The following is a 27905-nucleotide window of genomic DNA, read 5'->3' as shown; positions in this document are numbered from 1 at the left end:
TTGGAGTAATGTAAAAACTTGCTTTCTAAATTAGGGTACGATTGATAGGGATGTTTATAGATTTTGAATCCTCCTCTTCTATACGCATAATATGCGGAGATATTGTTTCCGATGTTTGAACAAGTGATCTCAAAGTTGCACATATGCAATTTAATCACTGGATCACATGTAGATGATCTTCCATGAAATTTTATGATGAGTGACTTCTATTGTTAGAATGTCATTAGAAAATATCTAGTATCAAATCATTCATTATCAACTAGTCATATGATTTATATTGGTCTATACATATAGATACTCAGAAAGTTCAAAATATCTCATCAAATATAATTCCAAATTATAAAAAGTTAAAAAAACACACTTTGAACTTCCTAATATGAAATAAAAAATGATAGAAGCAAATTGAGTAAAAATTATTCTTGTCCACATTTGATCTCTTGAACTTGCAAGAATGTTTTGCCCAAATAAGGATGACAACGAGGAGGATTCGGATAGGAGACCCTCTTACCCTCACCTTCATCCTCAAAAGCTTACCCCTCACTCTTACCCTACCATTCTCTCTCGGATATGAATAATTTTCACCCTCACCCTCACTCTCATAGGGGACTGATGCGAGTTTACCCTCATCCATACAGGTAGCATGCAGGTTTACCCTCGTCCATATGGATAAATGGGTAAACAAGTATGAATGTCTTCTACCCTCATCCATGCAGGTATGAGTTTTTGAGACCCTCACCCTCTCCTCGATGTGTTGTACACTTTTACTTTACTTGTATCCTACCCTCAAAAATTGTGGATAGGGTTTGCGGGTACCATCAGGGTGAGAGTAGAATTGTTTAAAATCCCAACAATAATTAGGTAGGGCCAGTTGATTTGGGTTTTAGGCTTATACAAATGTTGTGGGGTGTGGGCCCAGATGATGACATCACTTACACAGAAGCATGACACAAAGAGCTAAAATTGAATTAGATAACTTCATAAAGAAAGTCAACCGAAAGGAAACAAGTATATATTTATTATTGTTTAAACTATAAACGGCCATACAATATGGGGGGTAGACTTTTGAATTCATTTGTTAACAGCTAAGAAAAGCTTCGTGGGTGATGAATGATCATGGTGATATATGGATTACAAGATGATGATGTATCACCTTCTTATTTTTTAAATATAATTATGTCATGCTAAATATTTATAATAGAGAAAGACTCTTAGAATTGTAAAATACTTGGATGATTATTCAAAATTTTATAATAGGGACTACCATAAACGGGGTTCGGGCTTATCATTATCAGGTTTTTTTTAATTATCTATTAATTATGCTTTTAAAATGATAGAAAACAACACTGGAAAAAAAAAACTTTATAGAATAGCGATAAGTAAAGATTAAAAGTTAATTTACAAATATCCTAACGATTATTCATAACGATAAATAACAACGATTGAAAGTTGATTTGAAATAGCATTAAAAATATATTCCGACACAAATGTGAATTCAAAGTTCCATATCAAAGTCGCACCCAACTAAGAGAATGTGAGCAATGCAAAATATTAGTGCCAACAATAATTTAGCTCACCTTTGGCTTCAAATCTCAACAATAAGCTTCCGCCTTAGTTTTTTTATAAAACTTTTTTGGCCGAAACAATGAGTTGGGAGCTGGAGTTGCCACTCAGTAATGGAATAGGCGAGGGCAGTGCGACCTGGTTTTTCATGTTTCGGCTTCAAGTTGGGAAAACATCATCAGGATTGAGAATGAATGGATAATCAGACTGGAATCCACAAGGTTCGTGACTGGCTGAGACCTTCTTGATCACTTCAAGAAGAGTCATGACGAACTTTAACATTTTAGCAAACTACCCGAAAGGCCGAAATCTGCTAAGGAAGAGATAAAAATTGTAAGAATATGGGAGTTATCTATACAAACAACTAGAAGAAAGAAAAGGCAGAGACCCCAATTTCTACAATAATTGTCGGCATTACTTAAACTTTCAGATGCTAAACTTTCCCTTCTGGACAATGAAAATTTTCATGCGTCATGCATGCTTTGAGCACTAACCTTAAATATTCAAAACACCATTGACTGAGCTCCCGAGACATCAAGGAGTAGATCTACAAAGAAGTTCTGAGCCATGTATGCCTCTAATTTCTTCCGGCACTAGTTACAGCAAAAGAACATTGTTTCATTTCGACCATCTAATCACTGTCGCTCTCCCTTCTCCATTTTTGATCTTCAAATAAGTCCTCAGGAGGGTCATAGACAATCATGTCAGGAAAAAGTTCCAAGAAGTCATCCTTCACCTTCTCCCTTAATTCAGGGTATGGGATAAGCCCCTTCAAAATCACTCGGAAAGGCAAAGATATAGGGGGATCAGGTGAATTTCGCATTTCATCATATATGACCATTGCTTCTGAGGGTAATCCACTATCTAAGAAGGCTCTCATGATGTCTCCAAATGTATGCTGATCAAACAAAACTTCCTCCTCCTTCAAATCTTGCCATACACGTTTTGTTTCATCAACATTTTTGTTTCTTGCAAGCATCATAAGCATGTCTCTGAAAAAGTACATGTCTGGCCTGTACCATATCTCTTTACGCACCACTTCATAAAGCTGGAGAATAGAAGTAAAAGTCAGCTACCTCAAAGCAGTCCAGCAGGCAAAATACAACAATTACTCCAGCAAAGAAGAGAAAGAAGAAAAAAGAAAGCAACTGACAAGTTACATCATCAGGGAAGAGTTTATGAGTTCATAGGCAAAAACCATATTATTTGTTAGCACCACATGTAGAAAGAGAGCCAAACAAACTTCACCTTTCGTCGACAAATTCATGAAGATTCATATCATAAATGGAACAAAGAAAAGAAGACAAAAGTCACAGAAAATTATCTTCATCTAATAAGTAGATTTGCAGACCCATTGGATTCAGTATGTGCACTTGTTGTGAGATCCTATTCAAGCAATAAGCAGTAGCAGACGTCATAAATTCTTACAACAGGATGCAACTGTTGCAACTAAGAGCATACCGAAGTGATTCATCATTTTCTAATAACATATTCATAGGTTTCGGATCTATTTACTCCAATTATAATGTCTTGCTTCCTCTATATATTTCTCTTTTTTTTCTTTCCACTAAACACTTTCCACTAGACATGCGCAGTGTTTTATTCATAACCAAACTTAACAATAAAAATCAAACCACATATTTTAGTTTCTTATCATCAATAGAAATGACAGAAAGTGTTATACAATAATTTCCCTTAGTGAGAAGGGTCAGTACTCAGTAGTGAATGTAACAGAGTGAATGCAAATGTTATAACAAAGTCACACACATCTTCAATGATACTGGACCAGGCACGCTCACTAAACAAAAACTGCTCAGTCAGCAGCTCCAACAAAATTCTAGTTATCAGTGAACTGTGATGTACATGTGCCTCCAAAAATTTCTGAAAGAATTTAGTTTCAGAAAGTGGTAGAAACCCTAAACCCTAAAGTTTTAAGAATGGTCTATTGTACAACTGAAAGCCCAGCTTGATTCATCTACCTACTCCCCAGAACAACAAAAAGCAACCACCCAAAGGAATTATAAATTATAGTATAGCAGTTTTCTCATCCTCATAATCATAGTTTGGCTAAGAATTCAAATTGACCTGCTATTCTCAACAATTTCAATGCTGAACTTCAATGGGAGCCACAAATAAAGTTCAATCGGAAAAAGAAGATGGATAATCCGTGTTAAATTTCACGCGCTTAACATTTCTTTTGAACTTTAACATAAACCAGACAAGCTTAAAAAAGAATAGGGAAGCTTAGGATGTACCTTCATGCATAGGAACACCTGGCCTTGACGCTGGAACTCAGCCAGAACGGCGAGGAGATCCGTCCTGAGCAAACGGGACACTTGTGATTGCATGAAGCGGTCAAGGCGGATGGGATTGGACCGAAGGCGCTTGAGCTCCTTCGCCGCAAACAACCCCTCTTTGGTCATTTCCTTCTTCCTCCTCCATATCGACAAGCTAGGGCTCGCAGCTGAATTACTGGAGACGGAGCAAACAAATTGCGAAAGCAAAGAGACTGCCGTGACTCTGCTCCTGCGTGCAAAACTCAGCATAGATCGAATCCAACACAAACAATCAGCCGTGCAATCTCCAGACTCCAGACTTCCAGAGGGAGTGAGGGAGAGGCGGAGAGCAGCCGAGAAAATGTCAATTTATTCAGTTTAACACCAGTCTTTTTCGTCGTACAATCTTGTCAACCTTTGGGCCAATGGTATAGCCCATATTTTCAAAATGGGCCTTCAAAGCTTTGACTTTGGGCCATTTGTGGCAAAGCCCATAAAATAGAAAAAGGCCTTCAACTCTTTGGTTTAGTGGCTGGCAACTAAAGTCTACTAACAGGCCTGCTTATCATTTCCTTGAAATTATGTGGGCTCTGGCCCATAATGATGTAATACTTTTTCTCATCTCTTAGTAAACTTTCCAAATAAGAAAAATAAAAGAAAGATTTTGGAGTTGCGCTACAAATGAAGTGAGTTTGTTCAACAAAATAACTTGTTGAAGCATGTGTGATTTACATTAGGGAGTTACCCATGTAAGATTTTTCACCACAGTGAATCCAAAAGTTAGAGGACCAGCTTGGTACATTTTACTGCTTCACACTCTACACCACCTTTCAAGTTCATATGTACTGTGTTCTATAACAAACACAAACATGAACAATTTATTTTTGGGTTCCATAAAATCTTATTGAAGAGTGAAGCATTTTTTTCCATCTTTTTGTTACTTACCCCACCCCAAAATATATAACAATGTCCTTCTTTGATCTATGTCTGTCCGCCTTGATAGAAAATATCAATGATCAAGGTCAAACTCCAATCACCCACCTCTTTAGATACTTGGGCAACAACTCAACCTTGGCTGTGTGCAACCAACCTTTAGTACTCCTGCTTCATGGAGATACGTACGTATTGTGGTACATGTATGGTTTTCTCGGACCCAGATACCACAATACCTTCATGAAGCTCGTTATACCAAGAGAGGAAAGATTGGTTGCACGCAGCTACGTCGTGTTGTTGCTCGAGTATCTAAAGGGATGGGTGTCAAACTCGGCCATGAGAGGTTGGTTACTCCATTCGATTTGAAGATTGCTCATCGTGCGGATATATAATACAGTGCTGAAGCATATGACAGATGGTATGCTACTTGGGGGATTTCATATAGAGGCCACTTTGACAAGTTACAATATGATTATGGTAAGATGAGGCCCATGAAAGAACTGTGTCCACCAAGATTCTTTTTGGATTGCTAAAGGGTTTAGCTCATGTTCGGCCTGATATCAAGTTGGCTTATTTTGATTATGCTCCCCTTATCAACAATCCTAGGAGAAGGTTTCTCGTGGAGATACAGTTTGAAGAGGCACAAATACCTTATTACATGGCGGCAGCATTAATTTGTTACTGTTATTAAAATACATTTAACTGAAGAACCTGGTAATATTTTGGTCTTCTTTACTGGTTAAGAGAAAATTAAGACGACTGAAGAAATGTTGAAGAACAGAACAAGAGGGTTGGGGATTACATGCGTGTTTGGTTTAATTGTTTTCCAAGTGTTTTTGGTTTTTATTTTCTAGAGAAATAGAAAACGCTCTCGAAAATACATTTGATCGGACATTTTAGAAAACACAGAAATACAAAGAGATTATAAAATTGAAAAGGAGAAAAAAATTCGTTTTCTATTTTAGATAACACACGGGAGAAAGACATATTCATGCAGAACTAGAAATTGTGAAATTGTTGTAAGAGTTGTGATAAACAAGTAATTTTCACTGTAATTTTTCCTCCATGAATCCTTGTCCTGGTTTTGAGGTTATGTCATTAATTTTAAGTTGTAATAATATTTGGTATCCTTTGTACATTTTTTCCTATACGTATGGAAAAATATGTTGATACAGGTCCTACTCTTGACCTGCTCTGATGATCCATGTCTTTTGATCATACACGCAAAGAATATATCTTTCATATCCTTTTGTGAGATTAATCGACAATCCATTCCTTGATTTCCTTCAAATTATAACGCAAAAACGGAAATTGAAAAAAAGGTACTATGATCTTCATCAATACCTTGAGTAACAAGTAGACTCAGAGAAATCCTGAAACGGTGTATTTATTTTATTTCAAAGTTACCTCTTCAAGGAGGTTATAATACCTAATATAATAATTCATAAACCCTAATTACGACGTAATTAAAAAAGGAAACTAATGTAATAAAATAACAAAATAAGCGAAATCCTAAAAAAAACCGAAAATACCAAAATACGCAAAAATGACCCGAAACCCATCGATTTGAGGCCGAAAATGATGCCTAACAGCTATGCATTTAGTCCCCACGCTGTCGGGCTCGAAACAAGCTTCGATTTGATATGGTATGGGCCCAAAACGGATATCCGAGCCCCAAGTTATGACCATGTCAATGAACATGAGTCAAAGACCCTTGCTTTTGATCCCAAGCCTCGTAGAACTTGGCTGCAATATGTTCTACATCAAATTATCCCTCCTTCACGTCCTTTATCACACGTATAGGAAGTCGTTTTGTCAACGGTCCAAGTCTAGCTTGCTGTTAATAAAATCAAAAGCAACAGCTCATGAGTCATCAGTCGTTCGTCAACACCTTTCCAATTCATATGTACCGTGAAACATGCAAGAATATGGAAGGCAAATTCCCCGTACGTAGAGGAACCTCAAACGAGGAGAGATATCAGAGATGCAAGAATAGAGACAATGAAAACACAAAATTTACGTAATTCACCCAATATAGGGTACGTCCACGAGAGTCTCCACTATTTTCACTATGTCAAGAAAGAGACAATATTCAGAATAAATAGCCCTTAGGGCAACATGGACTTACTACAATACTGCAACCGTCACTTTACAATCTTAAGGAAACCACAAAAAAATTTCTTACGATTCGAGCCCAGGCACAGTTAGTCCATGATCAGGCTCCACAAAACCCATTAGCACATTACATGGAGGCATCAACTGTTACTGCTCTCAAAATACATTTAACAAAAGCCTGGTGATATTTTGGTCTTCCTTTCTGGGATCAAGAGGAAATTGATCGAGGAAGAAATTGCCGTCAGAGTTGTGATCAACATTGCTTCATGAATCCTTGTCCTGGTTTTGATGGCATGTCATTTTCAGTTATAATAATCTTTGGCATCATCTGTACATTTTTTCCATACATGCATATGGAAAAATATTTCGATGCAGGTCCTATTCTTTACTTGTTCTGATAATTCATATTATTTTGGTCATACACGCATATAATATCTATCTTTGATATCCTTTTGTCTTTCATTGGAATAATCAACAATCCATTCCTTGATTTCCTTCAAATAATCCCTCCCCTTCTCGTCCTTTATCACAAGTCGTTCGTGAACGATCCAAGTCTTGCTGCTAATTAATAAAATCAGCAAACCAATAGCTCATGAGTCGTTCGTAAACGATTTAGCCACACAAAGAGAATATCTTATATCTTTTTGTCTTCCATGGGATTAATCAACAATCCGTTCCTTTGAATGCTCAAACTATCCCTTCTTCGCGTCGTTTATCACATCTATAGGGAGTCGTTCGTCAACAATCCAAGTCTTGTTGCTAATAAAACCAAAAGCATCAGGTCCATGTCTTTAGTCCTATCTGTCAATTTTGTGAACAAAAGTTCTCCAAACAAGTTAATCCAGTGACTTGGCTTATATTACTATACAGAACTCAGTGGTCCTTTTGCTACCGCCAGCTAATGAGAAGGTGATAGACAGACAGCAACTTTTATTAGTATCCCCATCAAGTCAAAAGTCCTATCTGCAAGACTATTACTAGTCCTCTTGCCTTCAAAACATGCTCTTATATATATATATTCATTCCTGTTATGCTTTGTCTATGCAACTGCAATCCATTCTTCGACTAAATTCTCAAAGATGATGTGCCATTGGCTCTACCTCTTTTTCTTGCTTTCCAATCTTCAGTTTATTTCATCTTTTTTTGCTCACACTTCCACTCATATGTGCCCTCATGACCAGAGCATTGCCCTACTAGAATTCAAGAACACATTTTCAATACAACAATATGCAGCTTCCTCAATTTGTGATTATTATGGAGTTTCTTACCCAAAGACTGAGTCCTGGAAAGAAGGTGTGGACTGTTGTACATGGGATGGGGTTAGTTGTGATATTATCACTGGTCAAGTGATTGGTCTTGACCTCAGTTGCAGTAGGCTTGAGGGCACGTTATCTTCCAACAACAGCCTCTTCCTCCTCACACACCTTCAACATCTCAATCTTGCTTTTAATGACTTTTCAAACTCTAGGATTCCTCCTGAGTTCGGCCGATTCAAGAGTTTGACACATCTTAACCTCAGTTTTTCCTGGTTTTCAGGCCAAGTCCCATCAGAGATCTCCTATCTATCCAGTTTGATTTCTCTTGATCTCTCTCTTTCATTTGATTTGGAGCTTGAAGCACCTGCACTGAGAAAGTTTGTTCAGAATTTTACAATTATCCAAGAACTTCGCCTTTACTATGTTAACATGTCCTCAGTTAGTGCAAGTTACTTGGTGAATCTCTCTTCCTCACTAACATCTCTCGATCTTCGTGAATGTGGATTGCAAGGAGAATTCCCAGAAAACATTCTCTACCTGCCAAAGCTTCAGTCACTCGCTTTATCGGCTAGGGAAGGCCTCACTATTGTTCTTCCAAAGTCTAATTGGAGCACTCCTCTCAGGAACTTAGAACTCCGACACATGCCTTTCACAGGCCGATTTCCAAAAGCAATCAACAATTTGTTGTCCTTGGAGCATTTGACTCTTTGGAACTGCAGTTTGACAGGATTGATTGATGCCTCTATTTGGAACCTTACGCAACTCAGAAGTTTGAACCTCGGATTCAACAATCTTAGTGAGATTCCATCTTCACTTACAAACCTCACACAACTAGAATTTTTATCCCTTCGACATAATCTACTGTTAGGCTCCAGCTCCATTCCTAACTTGTCAAATCTTTCAAAACTAGTTGTCCTAGACTTGGGTTTTAACTTTCTAAATGGTACCATTCCATCTTGGTTGTATACCCTTCCATCATTGCATACTTTGTACCTTCATAATAACCAGTTTACTGGTCCTATCGGTGAATTTGAGCATAAATCCTTAGAAGTCCTCATTTTAAGAAATAACAAGTTGCACGGATTTGTTCCAAGATCTATCTTTGATTTCGTTAACCTTATTTCTCTTGACCTGTCATCAAATAACTTGAGTGGTTTGATAGAGTTGGACATGTTCTCAAAGCTCTCGAATCTTCGATCTCTTGATCTTTCATATAACAATCTATTAGTAACCAATAACATCAAATACAATTATTCATTACCCAAGTTGACATATTTGTCTCTCGCCTCCTGCAACTTAACCGAATTTCCTAATTTCTTGGGAGGCTCAAAATATATGGACAACTTAGACCTTTCCAACAATAGGATTCGTGGGCAAGTTCCTCAATGGATGTGGGAGGTGGGGAGGGAATCAATGTATTATTTAAATCTTTCTCACAACCATCTAACTGATATAGGGAAACTTCCATGGAAGTCTCTTGAATTTCTTGACATTCAATCCAACATGCTTCAAGGACCATTACTAGTTCCGCAGTTTAACATCGTTGTTTTCCTCATCTCAAACAATAAATTGAGTGGAGAGATACCACATTTGATCTGCAATGCTAGTGGTATTGAAATACTTAATCTTTCACAAAATAGGTTATCTGGGACTATTCCAGAGTGCATTGGAAACTTTAGCAGAAACCTAGAAGTGTTGGATTTATCGAGGAATACATTTCACGGGAAAATCCCAAAAAGCTTTGCAGATGGCAGCATCTTGAAAACTCTCAACTTCAATGGAAATCGATTTGAAGGGATTTTGTCAAGATCAATTGCGAATTGTAAAATGCTGGAAGTTCTTGATCTTGGCAACAACAAGATAAATGATACATTCCCCCATTGGTTGCTCACTCTCCAAGAACTGAAAGTCGTTATTCTAAGGTCCAATAGATTTCATGGTCCCATTCATGATCATGAGAACAATCCTCTTTTGCCTATATCTTTACAGATATTTGATATTGCAAATAATGCATTTTCCGGTCCTTTGCCAACAAATTATATCAAGAATCTGAAGGCCATGATGGATACTGGAGATGGTACAAACAGTCTGCAATATGTTGGAGGTGCAACGGTGGGTTCGTATTATCAAGATTCTGTGTCTGTGTGCATGAAAGGGCTAGAGTACAAGCTGGTAAAAATTATATCAACATTCAAGACCATTGATTTCTCAAACAACAAGTTTGAAGGAGATATTCCAGAAGTAATTGGAAAGCTTACAGCTCTTAAAGGCCTCAACATTTCAAATAACATGATTGGAGGTCACATTAGATCATCATTGGGAAATTTGACAGGTCTTGAATGGTTAGATCTCTCTTTCAACAAGCTAATAGGGGAGATTCCTGGAGAATTGACAAGTCTAACCTTTCTAGCAAAGTTAAATCTATCAAATAACAAGCTTGAAGGACCCATACCGAAGGGCAAACAGTTCAACACATTTGACAACAGTTCCTATGAAGGGAACCTGGGTTTATGTGGATTTCCATTGTCAATGACATGTGGAAATGATGATGAGAATACACAGTCACCACCACTAGCTTCACTTCTCAACGAAGAGGATGACAATGCAAGTGGGTTTGATTGGAAAATTGTGGCGATGGGTTATGGTACTGGACTAGTGATTGGATTGTCTATTGGATACATCGTATTCTCAACAGGTAAAACACAATGGCTAGTGATAAGAATGGTCGAAGGAATACAAGGCTGGAACGCGAGGAGACAAAATCGTAGAAGCAGAGGCGGAAGAAACTAGAGTGTGGAGTGTTAATGGTAATGTTTACTTTCTTTTTGGTCCTAATAAACTGTGTAGATGAAACTCTCAATAAATTCTGCTTCTCTTTTTTTTGTTTTATTTTGATCATGAAGGTGCCTAACAGGAAGCATATGATGCCATAAGAGAATTAAGCGATCCAGATTTACAAGACCGATTCATCTGCAGTATGATATTGCAATAGCTGCTCCTTGGAAAGACGTTCGATTTTCTTGTAATAGCTTTTATATAAGGCTGGCTTTAATAATTTTTCGTAATTTCGAATGTTCTTCTTCCAAGATTGATATGGAATGTATGAATCATATTTCTATAATCTCGTTCATTTGATCATGATTTATCTTTTTTTTGTGTATAAAATCTTTAGTTTGCCATGCATGAACAGGAACCAAATGACATTGACAGGACAGGAACACCAGCTTGTAAAAGTGCAGTTGCCTGGTCGGTTATCGCCACTGCCCTTGAAGGCCACTCTTAGTCTTGGCGTTCGCTGTAGCACTTGTTCTACACAACTGAACTTGTCTAGTAATCTTCGAAGATCTAACAAGTTAATACACACTATTAGAATATGTTAGAGCCCACTATTGTATGTATACAGTAAAATTAAACACAAAAACTTTACACTTCATTCGCAATATCAATTTATTTAGAAAAAAATGAAAGTCTTCATTGAAATTGTTACTTCAAAGCCACTTTATATAGAATCTTAGTATTACTGCTGGCACAAGAATCACTGTTTCTCCAGAAGAAGACTGGTCGGCTATATTTAAATAATCGAAATTAGCGAGCCGAAAATCACATAAATCCATTGGACTATTCAAAGGGTTTGTGGTAAAAAATTAAAACTCTAACCTTTGACATTAAGAGGATTTTTATTTTTTTTTTTTATGTTTTTGTGTTGAAAGAGGATTTTGGAGGGTTTCTCTTATCTGGCTACAGATCTCCTCCATTCGTTCTGGATCTTCGATTTCTGGTATACTTCGACGACATATATTTGGTTTTATAGTTTCAAGATTTTCGGATCTGAATGAGATCGGCATCTCTTGTTGAAGGGGAAGCCAAGATCCTTTGCTATAAATCCAAGATGTAATATTTGTGTTGGTTTTTCTCTTCAATCTTTGTTCAGTGGTGTACGAAATCATTCTGCTACCATCTAACGATTTTTGATGTAATAGGTCTCATCCGAGAGTGTCCGACAATGGCCATCTTTGCGTTTTTCAAATTTTTTTTAATCCTCCTGGTTGTACTTTTTTTTTTATGATAGTCTGAATGCCTATAAATCTCAATTACCTAATTTTATTGAATAACTTAATACAATCGTCCATGAACTTTTTTAAAAAAAAAGGAAAGGAAAGTGATTGACCGATTAGCAAAGAAAAATACAGGGGCCGCACCTCAGGTGCCTTCAATTCTGTGTCATTAGTATTACCCACAAAGGAATAACCACGCACATATATATACCTCTCCAGATCTGGTGTTCTCAAAATACATAGGGAAGAACGAAGATTGCCTACAACAGCAAAAGTGATAGAATTTGATGCTACAAGAAGAATGAAAAAAATGAATCAGCCGTGGGTGGGTAGTCGTAGAGCAGAAGCTCAAAGGCACAGAATGACTGCAGGTAGCAGCGTGTGACCATGTTACAGTTTCAAAAATAGTAACAGAGTGGAGAGGAGCAATGCAAAATTTGAACTGAACAAGCATGTTGTTGTCTTGGGTTGTCGGTTCGGTGGTGTAGGAGCTACTGGTCCACCTCCGCCTAGGCTGGATGTTGGGGCTTCATAAGATGGCAAAGGCGGTTCCGTAACATCTTTTTCTGTGAGCACTGGATTGGGAGCCTCAGCTGGTGGCATGGATGCTAATGCAATCACTTGCATGAGACCACCAGGTTCAACAGGACTCATGTAATTAGGAAGGGTTTTGCTGCCCAAACACCTGTTTCCTGCAACAAAATGGAGCAGCCATTTTCGATTCATAAGAGTGAGAAAAAATACCCATGGATCCGACCCATAAATCTACAATTACTAAACAATGGGCAAAGTATAGCAGTTTCAGAAAATAGCTGAACTGCTTCTAAATGCAACCTAAAAAATATGAAGCAGCTGAAATAAACCACCATCCAGTCTAATTTCATCCCCTACATGAAAAGAAATCAAATCATTATACCCACTTACTTTTGTATCTAGCAGATGTCAGAGGAAATTCAGTGATAACACCATTAATACCAGCTCCTTCAACATATGAATTGATCTCAACAGTTGCATCTGAGTAGAAATCCCAAGCTTGAGATACGAACTCATTTTGGAAAGTTTCAACGTAAACAGGGAGCTTAAATGACTGTAGCTTCTCCACAGTGTTTGTCTGACCAATAATGAATGACCGACTCTCAGGGAAGACAGAGGTTTTGCCAACAACCACAGAATTAGCAAACTTCTTGATGTCCTCAACGGTTGCATCAGTGGCATCACGAATATTTTCATCAACCTTGTAAACGAGCTCATAATCACTTTTCTCGGTAAGGTTCTTTAGAACAGAGCTGCTGGTGGACTGGATCATAACTTTGATAGATGTCTCATTAGCATAACCACTTTTGCTTAAGGTGTCAAGTACTGCATCAGTCACCCGTAAATCATGCTTCTCTATAAGATAGGCTGCGTTCTGAAAGGGAAAAAGGGGAAGAATATGTCATCTTATGGTCAAAGCTATAGATAGGGATGAGAGAGAATCATTTTGCTCTGACGCTGCATGAGAAGTACAAAATAATCTTGACCATTATGAAAGAACTGAATCTGTGATGTTGACAACCAATGATTATTGTGTTTAAAAGAAATGAGGGTGTAGATATCCAGAAGATTTGCAATCCATGATCTAAGCTCACTTAAGTAGTACCAAATCAATGAAATGGCATAATAAAACATGCAACAGCACCACAGTTTTAAGTTCTATCAAATAAACCTTTTGAGGTCAAATTAATCATCGAAATGCGATCAAGGGATGGATAAGATCAGTCAAGTATAGATTCTCTTGGACAGGATTGTTTATGTTCTTCTTACACTTACTGAATGTTTAGTAAAACCGATCGACTCTTCCTGCCACCCTCAATGACAGGCCAATCAAATAGAATTCTCAGCCACAACTCTCTTCTTTTTCACCGAAGTAGCCAACTGGATCTTGTCTCAAATATAGGACGTAAAGTTCTCCCATTCCATTAAGCAAAACCTCTCCCTTCTCCTTCCCCAACCCCCATCCCAATAAGAAAAAAAATAAAAGTTCCCCTACGAAATTGGAACCTGAGACCTCCAGATTAAAGATTAGTCTTCAGGGTCTTTTCCCTTTTCTTCTCTAAGGTAAGAAGCAATATATAGCCATAGTCAATACTAATCTCCCCGAAGAAGACACACAGATGGGACAATTCATGTACAACGGGTTCTCTCTCCAGACTTGGGGTGTAAAGAATCTCGTCCAAGGTCGGGAATTCGATTCTAAACTGGCGCAGCTATTTCCAAGTAGTTTTGTACTAAGCCTCGGCCCAACTAACCTATTGGGCAAGTTTGCGTGTGCCTAGCCCAGCCCAAGTTTGGGCTTAGTGGGCTGTTCAAAGGGCAGGTCTGCTGAGTTGTTCTCGGTTAACAACAAGAAAAAAGACAATTCATGTACAACAAGAAAAACATGTGGTCAACCACTATAGGGGAGTGTCAAGTTAAGACCCTTCTTCAGGAGGGATGGTCCTACACCAACTCAGCATCAGAAGGAGCTAACACCCAAGGGACCAAGCTGCCACGCCCTCCATCAGCAAACACACTTGTGTGTCCAAGTAAATGAATTAACCATGGAGGAGCTTGTGTAAATTCAGCCAAAAAAATTGATGCAGGAATTAAACATGCAAATAAGGATGGCCTGATGGTAAAGGAGGCAACATAACTCACCTCAATGCTAATCAAGATGCCAGAAAGAGAGTTTGAATTCTTTGCCAATGCCAAGAAATCAGACAATGTCAGAAACTTCCCTGCATCTCTGAACTTGGGATTCCGGAACAAGCTATAATTTTTATGTGGGTTTGATATGATCGCTACAAAGAAATTTTAAGAAAGAATTTTAATGCATGAATGAATATTAAAATGAGCATTCAAGAAATAGTTCTAGTCAACAGTATCAATCTGAAACATTATTAAAATGAGCCAGTAAAATGTAAGAAACTACAGTTCCCACACAAATAAAGATATTTCAGGGAAGTAAGAGAACTAAACAGGGAAGTAAGAGAACTAATCAAGAGTAGCTTATGATTAAAAAATATTTTAAAAAACAGCACTGCTACTCGTCCCAGCAACTAGGATCCCAGTGATCCCAGTTGCTGAGGTGTATGGAAGAATGTCAAGGATCATCACATCAGGAAAAAGAGGAGTGAGAAAGAACCGAATTCAACTTACGTGACAAGCTCTGTATCTGACTCCATGATAGGCTAAAGGAAAATATTCCACTACCAGGCTGAATCTCCGGAATTGTAGATGACAGTGTGGTGAAATTTGACTGTAACACATTTGTGGCATCACCGAGATTTATAGAGCCTAGGCAAAATGGTATTCCATCCTTTGACATTTGAACAGGACAGTCGATAACATCAACACCATCTGAAACAGCCTTCTGGTAAGCCAGGTCAGTACAGCCAGGATAGTCTCCACTTGCACCATTTTTTGATATAACCAAAAGGTTCACTATTGATTGGGCAAAGCAAAGGAAACATGTCAATAATCATAGCGCAATGCAATTAAACAGTCAGACAACCTGTGGAATCACAATGCATACCTTGTTCAGAAGCATTCTTGCCTTGATGAGAAAAACAATCTGCAACAAAGGCAGGCAGAGGAGTCAATGCAATTCTAGATCCTTTTTTTAATGGACAAAGAATGAAATAAAATTGGAAAAGACTTTTAAAATAATAGAGGGGGTCATTGAACCGTCTAGTTTAAACCAAAATTTACTAAATCACATGCAATGCAGAATGGAAAACTAACATAATTATGAGACTCTCAAGAGTAATATTACTTGAAAACAAAATGACGGAAACTATTTAAGATGATCTGACCATGGGCACATTAAAGAAAGCTGCACCAAGTACTATTCGTTCAAGCTTAAAGTATCAAAAGGTTGACAGAGCAGTAACATATCACAATGTCAAGATCAAGTGTTCTAAAGAACAGTCTGGAGCTTCTTCAATTAGAATAACCCATGGTAGTTCCGTAGTTGGGATTCATTATTTTGAGCTTGCATCAAAATTCTTGTTACGGAAAATTTGTTCGAGGGGGAGATATTCAAAACACACCAACAGGATAATGTTCAATCTCAGAAAATATTTACAATGCTTCAAACAGGAAGAAGAATATAACTTACCTCTAGCTACGGAAGGAGTTATTGGGAAATCAGACAGCACCCCATCCACAGAGAAGTCACCATTATCAATGTAAGATAGATACTCGGATGCTGGATCGTAACTGTAATTATAGCTTAATGTCAAGTCATTCGCAAAATCTGATGCAAAGACTTCTAGCCCTTCTTTGTGAGCATTCAAGACAACAGGGGTGTAAGGTTGGATGTAAAGACTTGCATCTACCGGCCATATGTAATACTTTGGGATAAGAATTCCAGAGGAAAATGTCTTGATAAATGTTAGATTGTTTAATAGAGTATCATAAGTCTGGTTGGTTGAAGGTTCAACTTCATTTGGCCCTAGAAACCGGAACACCAGCTTTGTAATTCTAGGGTTAAAACGTGATGCAATACTCCTCAAGAACCCCACTTCTGGTGATGAAATATAGTTAACAACCACTCTCCTAGAGACAGAGAGAACATAACTTCTCATACTCAAATTATGCTGAGTGAAGAATGCATCATGCTGCAAAAATAGAACAACAAAAAAGATTAGAAAAAATAATTTAAATAAAAAAAAAGCGCTAGCTGAGCAGATGCAACACTTACCATTAAAAAAATGTGAGCTGATACCACAATTTCAAAGAGAATATTAGAAGTCTTAATAAGCATAGTTATGATGATAAAGACTATGTTTACATCAACATAAGGTAATATTAAAGAAATCAGGGCATATTATCTACCTGAATATTCAACCAAAATCCCTGTGGCTTCATTTGCCCAGCCACATCCTCAACAGTGAGAATTGGAAATCTGTTGCCGTCAAATTTATCCGATCGAGAGAAAATTCCTTGAATTACTGGAAGGGAACAAAGGTCTGAAAAAGTCAGAATGCATTCCTAAAAGAGCATCATGAGAGCAGATTCATAAAATAGGAGTAGAAAATTCCTCAGAAGCCTCAACTAGCTGGTTTTCAAAACACTATGCTTGCCCTATGTCAGTGGGTTAGACAACCAAACAAGGTATTTCTCAATCTGTAAGTGATACAAAATGATTTTCCATTTTCTATTGATGAATTAACTATATAAAGAAAACAAGCAGTAAAATTACAGATAGCAAGTTAGTGATGATGACAATGTGATGATTCAGGTATTTACATGATGGACCTGAGAACTAAACCAATGAACAAGCTAAAACCTTCTAATCTCAAAAATGGGATCCTGCTATAACTCGTGTAAATGCAAAGAAGTCTCCAATTAAAAAATAAGAGCAATCCATAGGTGCAGGTGGAACATTTCAAATGTGACAGGCCAAAACAAATTGATTAGAAATGAGGCCAGCTAAGTATTCTAATTCACCTGATGGTGGTCTGCTAATGTAATTTTGGCCAGAGTGATATAGGTATCAGTACAGTTGTGATAGAAGACCTGATAAGACTAAACAAAATTCTCAGTAACTAACTTTTGTAGTAATTGTTCATTGTTACTATCATCCGAAACCTCAATCCCAAATATGTTGGGTATAATAGATGGTCACCATCCAGAGCGAAATTCAGGAACACGTGATTATTACCAATTTTAGCACAACACGATATCATTTAAATTTGCACGGCATTCACTCTCTTCATCTCACTATATGAGGCAATGGCAACACCTTATAGATGAAAATGACCATTGATCTTTAGTTCTTTACAATATCAAATTGTTAAGTCCCCAACTCCCACCCCCTCCTCGGCCAAGAGAGAGGAAATAAAAACAGATTCTGAAATAGCATAATAAAAATAGTAGTTTCGAATAAATTGAACTTACAAGATACATTTGCAAGGTCATTCATGGTGTAATCCACAGAAAAATATCCTTGCGTAGGCACCCCGTTAACCAGGTAAGACTTTGCTTGATCTTTGAACACTTGTTCAATGCCGGTAGAATTTTTTATGTTCACATTAGGAGCACAAATCCCAACTCCATCTTTGGTCAGTTGTACATCACACCACAAGACTACATCTGGTACACTGGTAAGCATTGTCAAACCGTAAGCATTAAAGCTAGAATCTGGAAATAATCCAGAAAATCCACCACGTGCTATAACTAAAGGCGGATTCCCTGCACAAGAAATAAACAAGTGAGCTGATGAACACTAGGAATTGCTGTATCATTACTGCATGCTAAAACACAAGCCAGTTGATGTAGACAAGTTTTGTCAAACCACTGAAATCTTGTGTGTGATTTGATTTTAAATTTTATTTTTCACGGCAAAAGCCCAACAATAATAATGATAATAAAAAAAGTTCTTGAAACTCAACATTTCTGTTATCTAAGTCTTTACATCAGAGAAATAAAATTAGTGTTAAAAATTCAGATTCTTTCAATTCTGAGCGAGAGAAGATCATCGCATTCAACAAATCGAATACAACCATCAATTTAAGTCAATCCGTCAGTGCAAACTCAAGAAATATAAATTTTTAATAAAAATAACAATATCAAAAGAAATAAAACTATGAAACGCGATTGATCTGAAAAAAAAAATAAAAGACATATTGCATTTGTTTTCTTTCTCTTCCTCTCCTTTCTTAGCAAACAAACAGAAAACAAGTAACAATTAAAACGAAAATTATAAAAATGTGGGAAGCAAATCTAGCGATCCTTTTTCCTCCACTTTCTTAGCAACCAAACAGAGAACTAATAACAAGCATCTAAAGTAAAAACCAGCTCGAGAACTGACCGCTCAGTGTCTGCCATGGACTGCCACCACTAGATCCTTGAGCAGCAACCAGAGCTACTGCGACCGTTTGTAGAGCAAGTACGGCTAGTAAGGAACTGAAAGCGAGTGGCCTACACATTGCCGGAGACTGACGGCAGCAACTCATTGAAGCTCTGTAACTTCCGGCGAGTCCTCACCGACGATTGTGCTAGCTTTTTCTCTCGGGAAATGTGTGAGATTTGTTAGAACGACGAAGGAAATAGGTACGTGGGCGCTAACCTTTTTTAACTTCATAATTATGCATGTTTGGCTGGCTCAAGCAAAGTCGTCAAGCCGAACAATTGAAGTTTCTTCACTTTCTTGGCTTGAGGAGGATTTGCCTTGATAGTAAAAAAAAAAAATAGATTATGTAGTTGATGTTACCAAACAATTTATTCCATTATCCAAACTTGATCATCATTATAAAATATTGTCTGTTTTCTCAAAACCAAGTCTAAGTTCAACTCATCATTGGACTTCTAAAAGGAGTCGACACAAGAATGTAAAAGGGATACACATGAGAGTGAGTTTTGAGAGTTTAAAGAGAAAGACCTTCTCATTTGTTGTTCTAGTTAGAAAAATTTGTCTTTTTAGCTATCACATCTTAGATGGAGCTCTAATAAGTCCTCAGCTCTAAGTCGAACGTGCCATCATTGTATTCAGCTACGTAAAAACTTTCTCTAATTATGGTGTGTTTTTAACACGATTCACATAAGTACAATCCATATTCAAACTAAACAACCTTTTTTTGATATCAGTGTTAGGAAACATTAATGAATTTATTTGCTCAAATTTAACTATCATTGTAAAAGGGTATCAGTTTTTTTTAAGTTAAAAACACCAAGGCTCATGATTTTAGACTGTCTTATTAAGTTAAAGAAATTCATAGATTTATAAATTCTTCATTAGATATTTATTTAAACGGTATGAGAGACGGGTGAAACTCTTATTTCTTTATTATGTGACCTCTCTGCTAGCCAGCCAGCCAGCCTGCCCAAGCCGGTGCTCACCGTTTATTAATCCACTGATTGGACCACAGCTACGCAGAGGGTCCCAAAACGTGCTAAGCTACAACCTGGCACTTGATGACGTGGAAGAACACCATAGAGGAGGGTGCCGGGGCTCTGCTGTAATAAAATTACAGCAGGCCCGCTGTAATGACAGTTTGGGAAAAAAAAAAATTTTATTTTATTTTGAAAAAATTATAGATGTGTAGTTTATGGTTTAAGGAATCCAACGGTATATTTTTTGTTCAAAACAAAAATCATATGCTATATGAAAAATGCTTAACAATTTTAGACCGTCTGATATAAACTCAAAACATTTCGGTGTCTGGATCACGATGAATTTGATTTTTGTTTCGAACAAAAAATATACCGTTGGATTCGTTAGATCATAAACTACACATCTATAATTTTTTCAAAATAAAATAAAATTTTTTTTTGTCTAAAAGTGCCATTACAGCGGGGCCTGCTGTAATTTTATTACAGCAGACCCCTGCCACCCCATAGAGGAGATCATTAGTGACATCACCAAACGCGCAAATATTATTATGTTGGATGGTGGGTCCCAATTAGTTGGGTACAAAACGACACTCTAAAATGTCGTGTAACAGAATTCGGATTCGTGAAGCATTTCTGCATTTGGCAAAAAAAGGGTCTACTTTGATAGTTTGATTTAAGAGTTTTGTAGTGTCTTGTGTGTAGAGATGAGATGTGAAAGATAATGAGATAAAGAGTGTTTAACATATAAACACATGAAACAAATGGTAATTTGTGGATTAATTAACCCTAGTAGAGGAATCCTAGAAGAGCTGTGGAACGACCTCTCTTGCTTCTTTCTACTTAGAAGAGACATGCCGATCAACAATAATGTTAGGGATCTCAATAAAAACGATCTCAAAAGTATCATAATAGTGCGTGACATGTATTCGTTGGGTATGATGACATCATACTAAAAGATCCATTGAAAACCACACCCCAATGAATTACACTATTGAAATGATTATTACTTAAATCTTTATTATTTTTGGCCGATCAATTGAATGGTCGAATTGGTCATACCACGGTGGACAAAGGTATTTTCTTTTGCTTTTCTAATCATTAATCAAACTTCATTAAATATTATGGGGAAGAAAATATTCTCAGTCATCAAGTAATTTCCCAATTTTGTTACAGGGACAGAAAATATTCCAACTCAGGGCTCTTGATACGTGGTTCACAAAGAGCATGCATCGGTTCCACGTGTCAGTCCCACCTGTGAACACTGTGGGTGACCCCCCAATTCCCGGGCAAACTCTGTTGAGGGCTCACTCTATATGGTCTCTAGTCTCCACCGGCTCTATCCACATTAATCTTTTTACTTGATTGATTTTCTCAGGGAGTAAATAATGATGGAGCTACTGCGAGATTGTGCAAGAAACTTTGGAGGAGAACATGAACTGGTGGTACCCATAACGGTGTTTGTAGCTGTTCTTTGCCTCTGTTTGGTTGTGGGTCACTTGCTTGAGGAGAATCGATGGGTCAATGAATCTATAACTGCCATCATCATTGTAAAAATTCATTCGTTTTTCTTTCTTTGCTTTTCCTTTCGCTTGTTTGTATTTATGCATGTATTTATTGTGGGCTTTAAGGGGTTTTTTTTCTTCCTGTAATTAGCATGTTTGAGGTCCTATTAAGAGGTTATGGAGTTAAAGTTTCGAGCTTTAGGTCAGGGGAGGTGAAAGAAATGGAATTTTTGTCATTCCCATTAATTAGGAAGATTATCCTGCACGTCCCAACGCGCATCACTGCGGGAGGCTTGTGCACGAGAGTTGTTTAGCTTTATTATGAAACATTGAAAAGTTGATGTAAAAGATTGATCTAAGATGTTGAATTTCGGGTTCCATGTTTGAGATGCTTAAAATTACCCATTTGATAATGATACAGATGATGTTTTATGTATGTGCCTAATGGTTAGTGTTCTTCTCTCTGTTATCTTGAACAATTTTTACGTTGGAGATTTATTTAACTACAAACATTTTTTACTTATGTAGCTGATCTAACTTGCTTGATTATTATTGACGTTCATCTTGTTGTTGGACAGGGATGCATTGCTGGAGCAATCATTTTGGTTCTGAGTAAGGGAAAAAATTCTCACATTTTAACATTCAACGAAGAAGTCTTCTTCATATATCTGCTTCCACCAATAATATTCAATGCTGGGTAGGGTCATCCTTTTATTTGCAGCATTTTTGGAGTGTCTTGAATAGCATAATAGGAAACTTAAAGAGATTGACTTACTATGTTCATTTTCGGACAGATTTCAGGTCAAGAAGAAGCACTTCTTCCAGAACTTTCTGACCATCATGCTCTTTGGGGTTGTTGGTGTTTTCATTTCAGCTTTAATTATAACAGCTGGTAATTTTCCTAAGAATTCTTTTACAGTCTATTCATCTTCACTTTCTTTATGTTATTGATGTCCTATACTGGAATTACATCCGACGTCTCTCATGTTACTGTTGGCTTAGGCAGCTGGTGGTTATTTCCTCGATTAGGATTTGTTGGTTTAAAACCACAAGAATATCTTGGTAAGATGCTTTACTTTTCTAATGTTAGTCTTTCTATGGAGTGCTGGCTCTTTAGTTATTTGATTATGGCTGCAAATGAACTTTTTGACACAGCTATAGGAACAATTTTTTCCTCGACCGATACAGTGTGTACATTGCAGGTTGGTTAGAAGATGATAATTTTACATCCATCTTTTCATGACTTGCTTCTCTTATAGTTGTATGTTCTGAGATGTTTTTCTTTCTCATGTAGGTTCTCCATCAAGATGAGACTCCTTTGTTGTACAGCTTAGTCTTTGGGGAAGGGGTGGTAAATGATGCAACATCAGTTGTTCTATTCAATGCAGTTCGCAAGATAGATGTTTCAAGGCTTAATGGCAGAACAGCCCTTCGTTTGATAGGAGATTTCTTGTACCTCTTTTCCGCAAGCACTGCGCTTGGACTTTCTGTGAGTTTGGATCTTCAACTTGAATGTATAATTATGAAAGAACAGTTAGTAAATGTGGTTTCATTGTCACTAACTGGCCTTTTACTTATTCTATCAATGATCATCTTGAAGATGTTTCTCTTGAATAATGTCGGATATTTTGACTGAAGCTCGGAGGCTCCAACAGAAATTATGATTGTTGAGGAAAGCCCATTCTGATTCTTGAAAGCCTCTCTGTCCTATAAATGAAAATGTGGAAGTGGAAGGCAATATATTCCTTTAGAATGGCTTCTCTTTCGTTGTCTAGCTAATTACGCTGCTTAATTGCTCCTGCATTGAGCATCTTGGGAGTTATTATCCTGAAAGACTAATTTTTAAAAATTATGAAGCTTACACATGTTAGTGAAGGTTGTCAATCACATAGGATTGGATAGACCCTGAGCCTTTCAAGTGCCTTAAAGCCATAACACTTCTCCCACTCTCTTTGTTGGGATGTTGGTTTTTTTTGTTTGTTTTTGGCCCAAAGCCTTGGATAAATGTGGATTAACTTTCCTCCATCGCTTGAGATCTGCAATGCTCAGCAAAGGCAGTATGCCATTCTAGCTCTCTGTTTCAATGATGGATGCTTTTCAAGCTAGCAACTTAACTTCGACATTTTCTTTCTTCATCTTCGTTTTAACTATTCTGATATTCTTACAGGCTGGACTTTTGACATCATATATACTCAAAACCTTATATTTTGGAAGGTAAATACTTTATCTAGAGTAATGTTCTTTTTAATCCAAATTCTGGATGCTGTCTAATAGTGTGAAATTCTCTATGCTTACAGACATTCGAGCATTCGGGAGCTTTCTTTGATGGTTTTAATGGCGTATCTGTCTTACATGTTGGCTGAGGTAATGTGTTGAGAACCATGTTCAATCTGAACTTAAAAGAGCTGCATGATAGTTAAATCTTGAAATTTGATTGCGTCATAACATAGATTCTACCTGCACACCTTATATTTCATTAGGCTGGAAACACCTCGTTTATGTTCATTCTTGTCCATACAGAGGCTCATGTTTTTTGTATTAGTTATATCAACCACTGTTTTCTCATGCAGCTGTTTGAACTGAGTGGGATTCTAACTGTTTTCATCTGTGGGATTGTCATGTCGCACTATGCTTGGCATAATGTAACAGAAAGTTCTAGAATCACAACCAGGCACGTATGTGGGGTAACATTAACTCATCCTGAGCATGCTGAACCAATTCTAATACCAATTTGCTAACAATTCCTCTCTTGCCTACCCTTTCACAGGCATGTATTTGCTATGTTATCGTTTATTGCAGAAACATTCATCTTTCTCTATGTGGGGATGGATGCTCTCGACATTGAAAAGTGGAAGATGACTAAGTTGAGGTACTACTTCATCCATCCATTAACCTCTCTCTGATGGTTTTCTTTTAATGGTTTGAATTACATTATAATGATTTCCATTCCAAGTATTTCAATTTCCAATTGACAAGTCTTACATTTTTTATTCACGAGCAAGTTAATGTTTTTCCTTGTGAAACATAGCAGTTATATTTCTTTGGAAGAGCCACTAGGTCCTCTTCACCTAAAAATATTCCGAAATTTTCAATGGTTGCAGTTTTGGGACTTTGATGGCCATCTACAGTACTTTGATCTTACTAATATTGCTTGGACGTGCGGCTTTCGTGTTTCCTCTCTCTGCTCTTTCCAATTACATGAATAGAAGAGCTGATAGAATAGCTTCAATCACAGTCAAGCACCAGGTTTGAATTTCCATATTTGCCTTGTTAACTTTCCTTTTCACGCATGGAAATAAGCATTTTTCTTCTCTTGATGTTTGCTATCTTTTGAATTTTCTCTCTTTTTTCTTTTCCAGATAGTTATTTGGTGGGCTGGGCTCATGAGAGGTGCAGTATCTATTGCTCTAGCTTTTAAACAGGTTTGCTTTCTATCCATCAAAAGAGTATTTGATTGTTCTTAATAGTTGGCGACAGAAACGATACTCAAAGTGGTTATAAAATCAACTTTCTGAAAGCTTATGTTTGTTTGAGTTTGCTTTTGGTCTTGTGAAGTTCACATACTCTGGTGTTACCTGGGATCCGATTAATGCTACGATGGTCACCAACACCATAGTTGTCGTCCTCTTCAGTACACTGGTACACTAAAGTCTCCATCCTTTTGTTCTGCGAAATAATTCGTCTTAAGAACGCTCAACTGACAGATTCTCAATTACATCATTTGTAGGTATTTGGCTTTCTGACGAAACCACTTATAATGTACCTGCTTCCCCACCATGCAAGTAACAACAAGAATGTGCAACCAAAGTCTCCCAAAGATGATGCGACTCTTCCTTTGCTTTCCTTTGAAGAATCTGCTGCAACAAACATTCTCCGTGCAACAGACGGTTTGTCGATGCTAATGGCAAGGCCTGTATATACCATCCATCACTACTGGCGGAGGTTTGATGATACTTACATGCGACCCATATTTGGGGGACCAAACCATGGTCGAGCAGAATGTTAGGTTCCCTAGTGCTTGATTTCATGCGCATCTCATTTTGTAAGATACTATCATCATTGATCTTTAGTACTTTGATGCTGAAATGAGCAGCTCCACTTGATAGTTGCTGTCAACAACCCAAAAACAGATGCAGCTGGAATTAGGGTTCAAAGAAGCTCGCTACGTGTCGGTCTCAGTTCATATGCAAAGTTTGTGAATTGTGCTCGTTTTTACGGCGACTAAATGTTATATATGAAAGTTCAAGTTGATTACAGATCCGGTTTCCATAGCTTTGCTGGGTTTTCTCAACTTTTTTGTACATAGTTATCATGGTCGTGAGCGGATCTCCCCACCGATCAGAGAAATAGACCAGCGACGGCAACATTCGGCGCTCATAGGAGTCTCAGGTTCTAGTTCGTCTCCTTAAATCACATTAGAAGAATGGAATTTTGTTTCTGTTCTTTAAGCCATCTACTGTAGATTGTTTGGAAGTGGAATCCATATGTAATGTACTGCAAGTATTATAGGAAGAATGCATTGATTATGGATAATTCCATTACAAAGTTCATGCCTTGCAACAATTGATTTAACAAGCTGCCGCAGGCCTTGAAAATGAAGTTTCTCCAGTGTTTGCAAATGTTTGTATCTGCTGTCATAGGAAGCGTATCAGGGCCCTGCAATAAACGAGTAGCAGAAGTTAGAGCCAGTCATAGCTTCCCTAGGTTAGGAAGCATGGACACCTCCGACACTGCTCGGACACGTGTCAGGCAGTGTCTGTGCTTCCTAGCTGAAAAGGATGTCTGCAGTGATATTGGAGGAGCAATCAAACAACACCTCGTGTAATTCTCATTCAGATTGCAATTCTACAGAAGGAATGAGAGATGGAAAGGCAAAAACTTACATACACATGCCGGTGGAGTGGTTAGGCCACATTTTTGGGGCAGTGCCAAGGCTTGGTTAGGGTCAATCCCAAATGCAGGAAGAGCAGACTTGAGGCCACAAAGACAGGGAAGGTTTGCTTGGCATACAAGGTTGCAGCATTGCCTGGTTGGCGGTAGAGGGTACATCCCGGTGATCGCCGGACGACACAGTTCTATCTGTGTAGATTCAATGTTGCATATTGGCAAAGCCCAGGTCCTGGTTCCACCCATCAATGCAATCAGCAACAATGCTACCAAAACTTTAGAATCACCATTGCCTCCCATGCTCATTCTACTTCCCGAGTCTACATTTCTCCCATGCTTGATTTATATGGAAGATTGGGAGATGGGTTTGGGGTGAATTGGTTGTTTTTATTTTGGGTTTTTTTGTAGGTTTGTCATGAAACTGTAACAGACTGTAGGAAGTCACAGTATTCTGGTTGCTTCTTGTTAAACAAAAGACCATGCATGGCCTGCTAAAGTGTCAATTTGGGTTGAATGCAAATGACGATTCCCAACAAACGAAGGAAGAAAATTTGGAAAAAGTGGTCGGTTCGGTCGGTGGTGGGTAGTCTATGGAATGTGTGAACTCCAATTAAAGTTGTTGAAAACTTAGTAGTAAAATAAATATCGAAAGTGACTAATAGGGGATTTGAGAGCCCCACTATAGTGGGATCCATGTTATGATTAGACATTTTAGGACAACGTTTAATTTTCATCTCTAGTGCGGACATCTCATATGAACTTAAACTTGGACTTGCCCTTTGGACATCTAATACGAATCGAAACTCACTTTGTCATGTCAATGAGAATTAAACTGATGATCTTTCAATCCATATAATTTGGTCTCAGAAAAATTTATCGTTGGGCTGTCATCCAAATATCTAACACCAAAAGATGATATGATGATGATTTGTGCTCATTCAAGGGAACATTTGATAATATTTTACAAGTCAAGCAACCAATTATAAATCTTGAGTCCATAAAGGTGTGTGCTTCTTCACAAAATTGATTGTTGTTGTTGTAACATAGGCCCACTTCCAAGATTTGCTTCTTAGTTAGGCCTACCATGTTAAAAATATTGCTAAATATGGAGTTAACATTGGTCTCTTCAACTTTTTTTTTTATAGTGACGCCATACAAATACTCTCCAAATGATCCAATTTTAAATAAAATTGTTGAAAATTTTGTGTTCCCAAATATATAATGAAGACTAATTTCATCATTGTTTTCAAATTCTTAATTTTAGAAATTTTATTAAACGTAGTATTAACGTATCAATTTTGATTTTAGTATGTGAATGGTAAAAATTCATCCCACCAAACTCAACTACCCCCAATAAGCTACAAGTAATTTTAATTATTCAATTAAGTTAGCAAATTTAAGCTTATAATATAATTATAAATAATCACAAATTCTTTGTTTTTTTTTAACCTAGAATAACACTAA

General features: G+C 37.5%; 5 protein-coding genes across 5 annotated transcripts; 2 read left to right on the top strand and 3 right to left on the bottom strand.

The window, feature by feature from the left end:
- Positions 1–1430: 1430 nt before the first annotated feature.
- On the bottom strand, positions 1431–4188 carry LOC119988514 (pentatricopeptide repeat-containing protein At1g62350-like). Its single transcript, XM_038833574.1, has 3 exons — positions 3816–4188; positions 2055–2608; positions 1431–1870 (listed from the first exon to the last, which is right to left on the bottom strand). Exons 1-2 carry the CDS (start codon positions 4104–4106, stop codon positions 2192–2194), a joined length of 708 nt encoding a protein of 235 aa, XP_038689502.1. The 5' UTR covers positions 4107–4188; the 3' UTR covers positions 1431–1870; positions 2055–2191.
- A 3775-nt stretch (positions 4189–7963) lies between these two features.
- On the top strand, positions 7964–11132 carry LOC119987769 (receptor-like protein 6). Its single transcript, XM_038832688.1, has 2 exons — positions 7964–10822; positions 11055–11132. The coding sequence occupies exons 1-2, from the start codon at positions 7964–7966 to the stop codon at positions 11130–11132; spliced, it is 2937 nt and encodes a 978-aa protein (XP_038688616.1).
- A 1193-nt stretch (positions 11133–12325) lies between these two features.
- On the bottom strand, positions 12326–19322 carry LOC119989237 (glycerophosphodiester phosphodiesterase GDPDL3-like). The gene is made up of 9 exons (XM_038834636.1): positions 19031–19322; positions 18118–18411; positions 17053–17168; positions 16334–16835; positions 15749–15787; positions 15373–15657; positions 14872–15014; positions 13120–13603; positions 12326–12887 (listed from the first exon to the last, which is right to left on the bottom strand). The coding sequence occupies exons 1-9, from the start codon at positions 19173–19175 to the stop codon at positions 12586–12588; spliced, it is 2310 nt and encodes a 769-aa protein (XP_038690564.1). The 5' UTR covers positions 19176–19322; the 3' UTR covers positions 12326–12585.
- A 2071-nt stretch (positions 19323–21393) lies between these two features.
- On the top strand, positions 21394–25640 carry LOC119988520 (sodium/hydrogen exchanger 4). The gene is made up of 14 exons (XM_038833578.1): positions 21394–21599; positions 22133–22251; positions 22349–22446; positions 22557–22616; positions 22710–22756; positions 22849–23043; positions 23722–23768; positions 23852–23918; positions 24125–24225; positions 24322–24423; positions 24656–24800; positions 24914–24976; positions 25110–25193; positions 25282–25640. The coding sequence occupies exons 1-14, from the start codon at positions 21438–21440 to the stop codon at positions 25558–25560; spliced, it is 1569 nt and encodes a 522-aa protein (XP_038689506.1). The 5' UTR covers positions 21394–21437; the 3' UTR covers positions 25561–25640.
- A 417-nt stretch (positions 25641–26057) lies between these two features.
- On the bottom strand, positions 26058–26862 carry LOC119988521 (putative lipid-transfer protein DIR1). Its single transcript, XM_038833579.1, has 2 exons — positions 26438–26862; positions 26058–26210 (listed from the first exon to the last, which is right to left on the bottom strand). Exons 1-2 carry the CDS (start codon positions 26745–26747, stop codon positions 26203–26205), a joined length of 318 nt encoding a protein of 105 aa, XP_038689507.1. The 5' UTR covers positions 26748–26862; the 3' UTR covers positions 26058–26202.
- Between the last annotated feature and the right edge of the window lie 1043 nt (positions 26863–27905).

The sequence above is a fragment of the Tripterygium wilfordii genome, chromosome 21 (genome assembly GCF_013401445.1).
Source record: "Tripterygium wilfordii isolate XIE 37 chromosome 21, ASM1340144v1, whole genome shotgun sequence".
Classification (NCBI taxonomy): Eukaryota; Viridiplantae; Streptophyta; class Magnoliopsida; order Celastrales; family Celastraceae; genus Tripterygium; species Tripterygium wilfordii.
Note: the sequence above shows the minus strand (reverse complement) of the source record. Positions and strands in the feature narration are given on the sequence as shown.

Bases quoted from the DNA above. Each gene is read 5' to 3' on its own strand.
- LOC119989237 (XM_038834636.1), bottom strand. From the start codon at position 19,175: ATGAGTTGCTGCCGTCAGTCTCCGGCAATGTGTAGGCCACTCGCTTTC. The intron at 15,658-15,748 runs GTATGCATTGTG...CCCAATCAATAG, and splicing joins CAAGAATGCTTCTGAACAAG to TGAACCTTTTGGTTATATCA. The intron at 13,604-14,871 runs GTGAGTTATGTT...TTTCCCTTTCAG, and splicing joins GCATCTTGATTAGCATTGAG to AACGCAGCCTATCTTATAGA.
- LOC119988520 (XM_038833578.1), top strand. From the start codon at position 21,438: ATGATGGAGCTACTGCGAGATTGTGCAAGAAACTTTGGAGGAGAACAT. The intron at 24,424-24,655 runs GTACTACTTCAT...CAATGGTTGCAG, and splicing joins TGGAAGATGACTAAGTTGAG to TTTTGGGACTTTGATGGCCA. The intron at 25,194-25,281 runs GTACACTAAAGT...CATCATTTGTAG, and splicing joins TCGTCCTCTTCAGTACACTG to GTATTTGGCTTTCTGACGAA.
- LOC119988514 (XM_038833574.1), bottom strand. From the start codon at position 4,106: ATGCTGAGTTTTGCACGCAGGAGCAGAGTCACGGCAGTCTCTTTGCTT. The intron at 2,609-3,815 runs GTACATCCTAAG...TCTATTCTCCAG, and splicing joins AGGTGTTCCTATGCATGAAG to CTTTATGAAGTGGTGCGTAA.
- LOC119987769 (XM_038832688.1), top strand. From the start codon at position 7,964: ATGATGTGCCATTGGCTCTACCTCTTTTTCTTGCTTTCCAATCTTCAG. The intron at 10,823-11,054 runs GTATTCTCAACA...GGTGCCTAACAG, and splicing joins GATTGTCTATTGGATACATC to GAAGCATATGATGCCATAAG.
- LOC119988521 (XM_038833579.1), bottom strand. From the start codon at position 26,747: ATGAGCATGGGAGGCAATGGTGATTCTAAAGTTTTGGTAGCATTGTTG.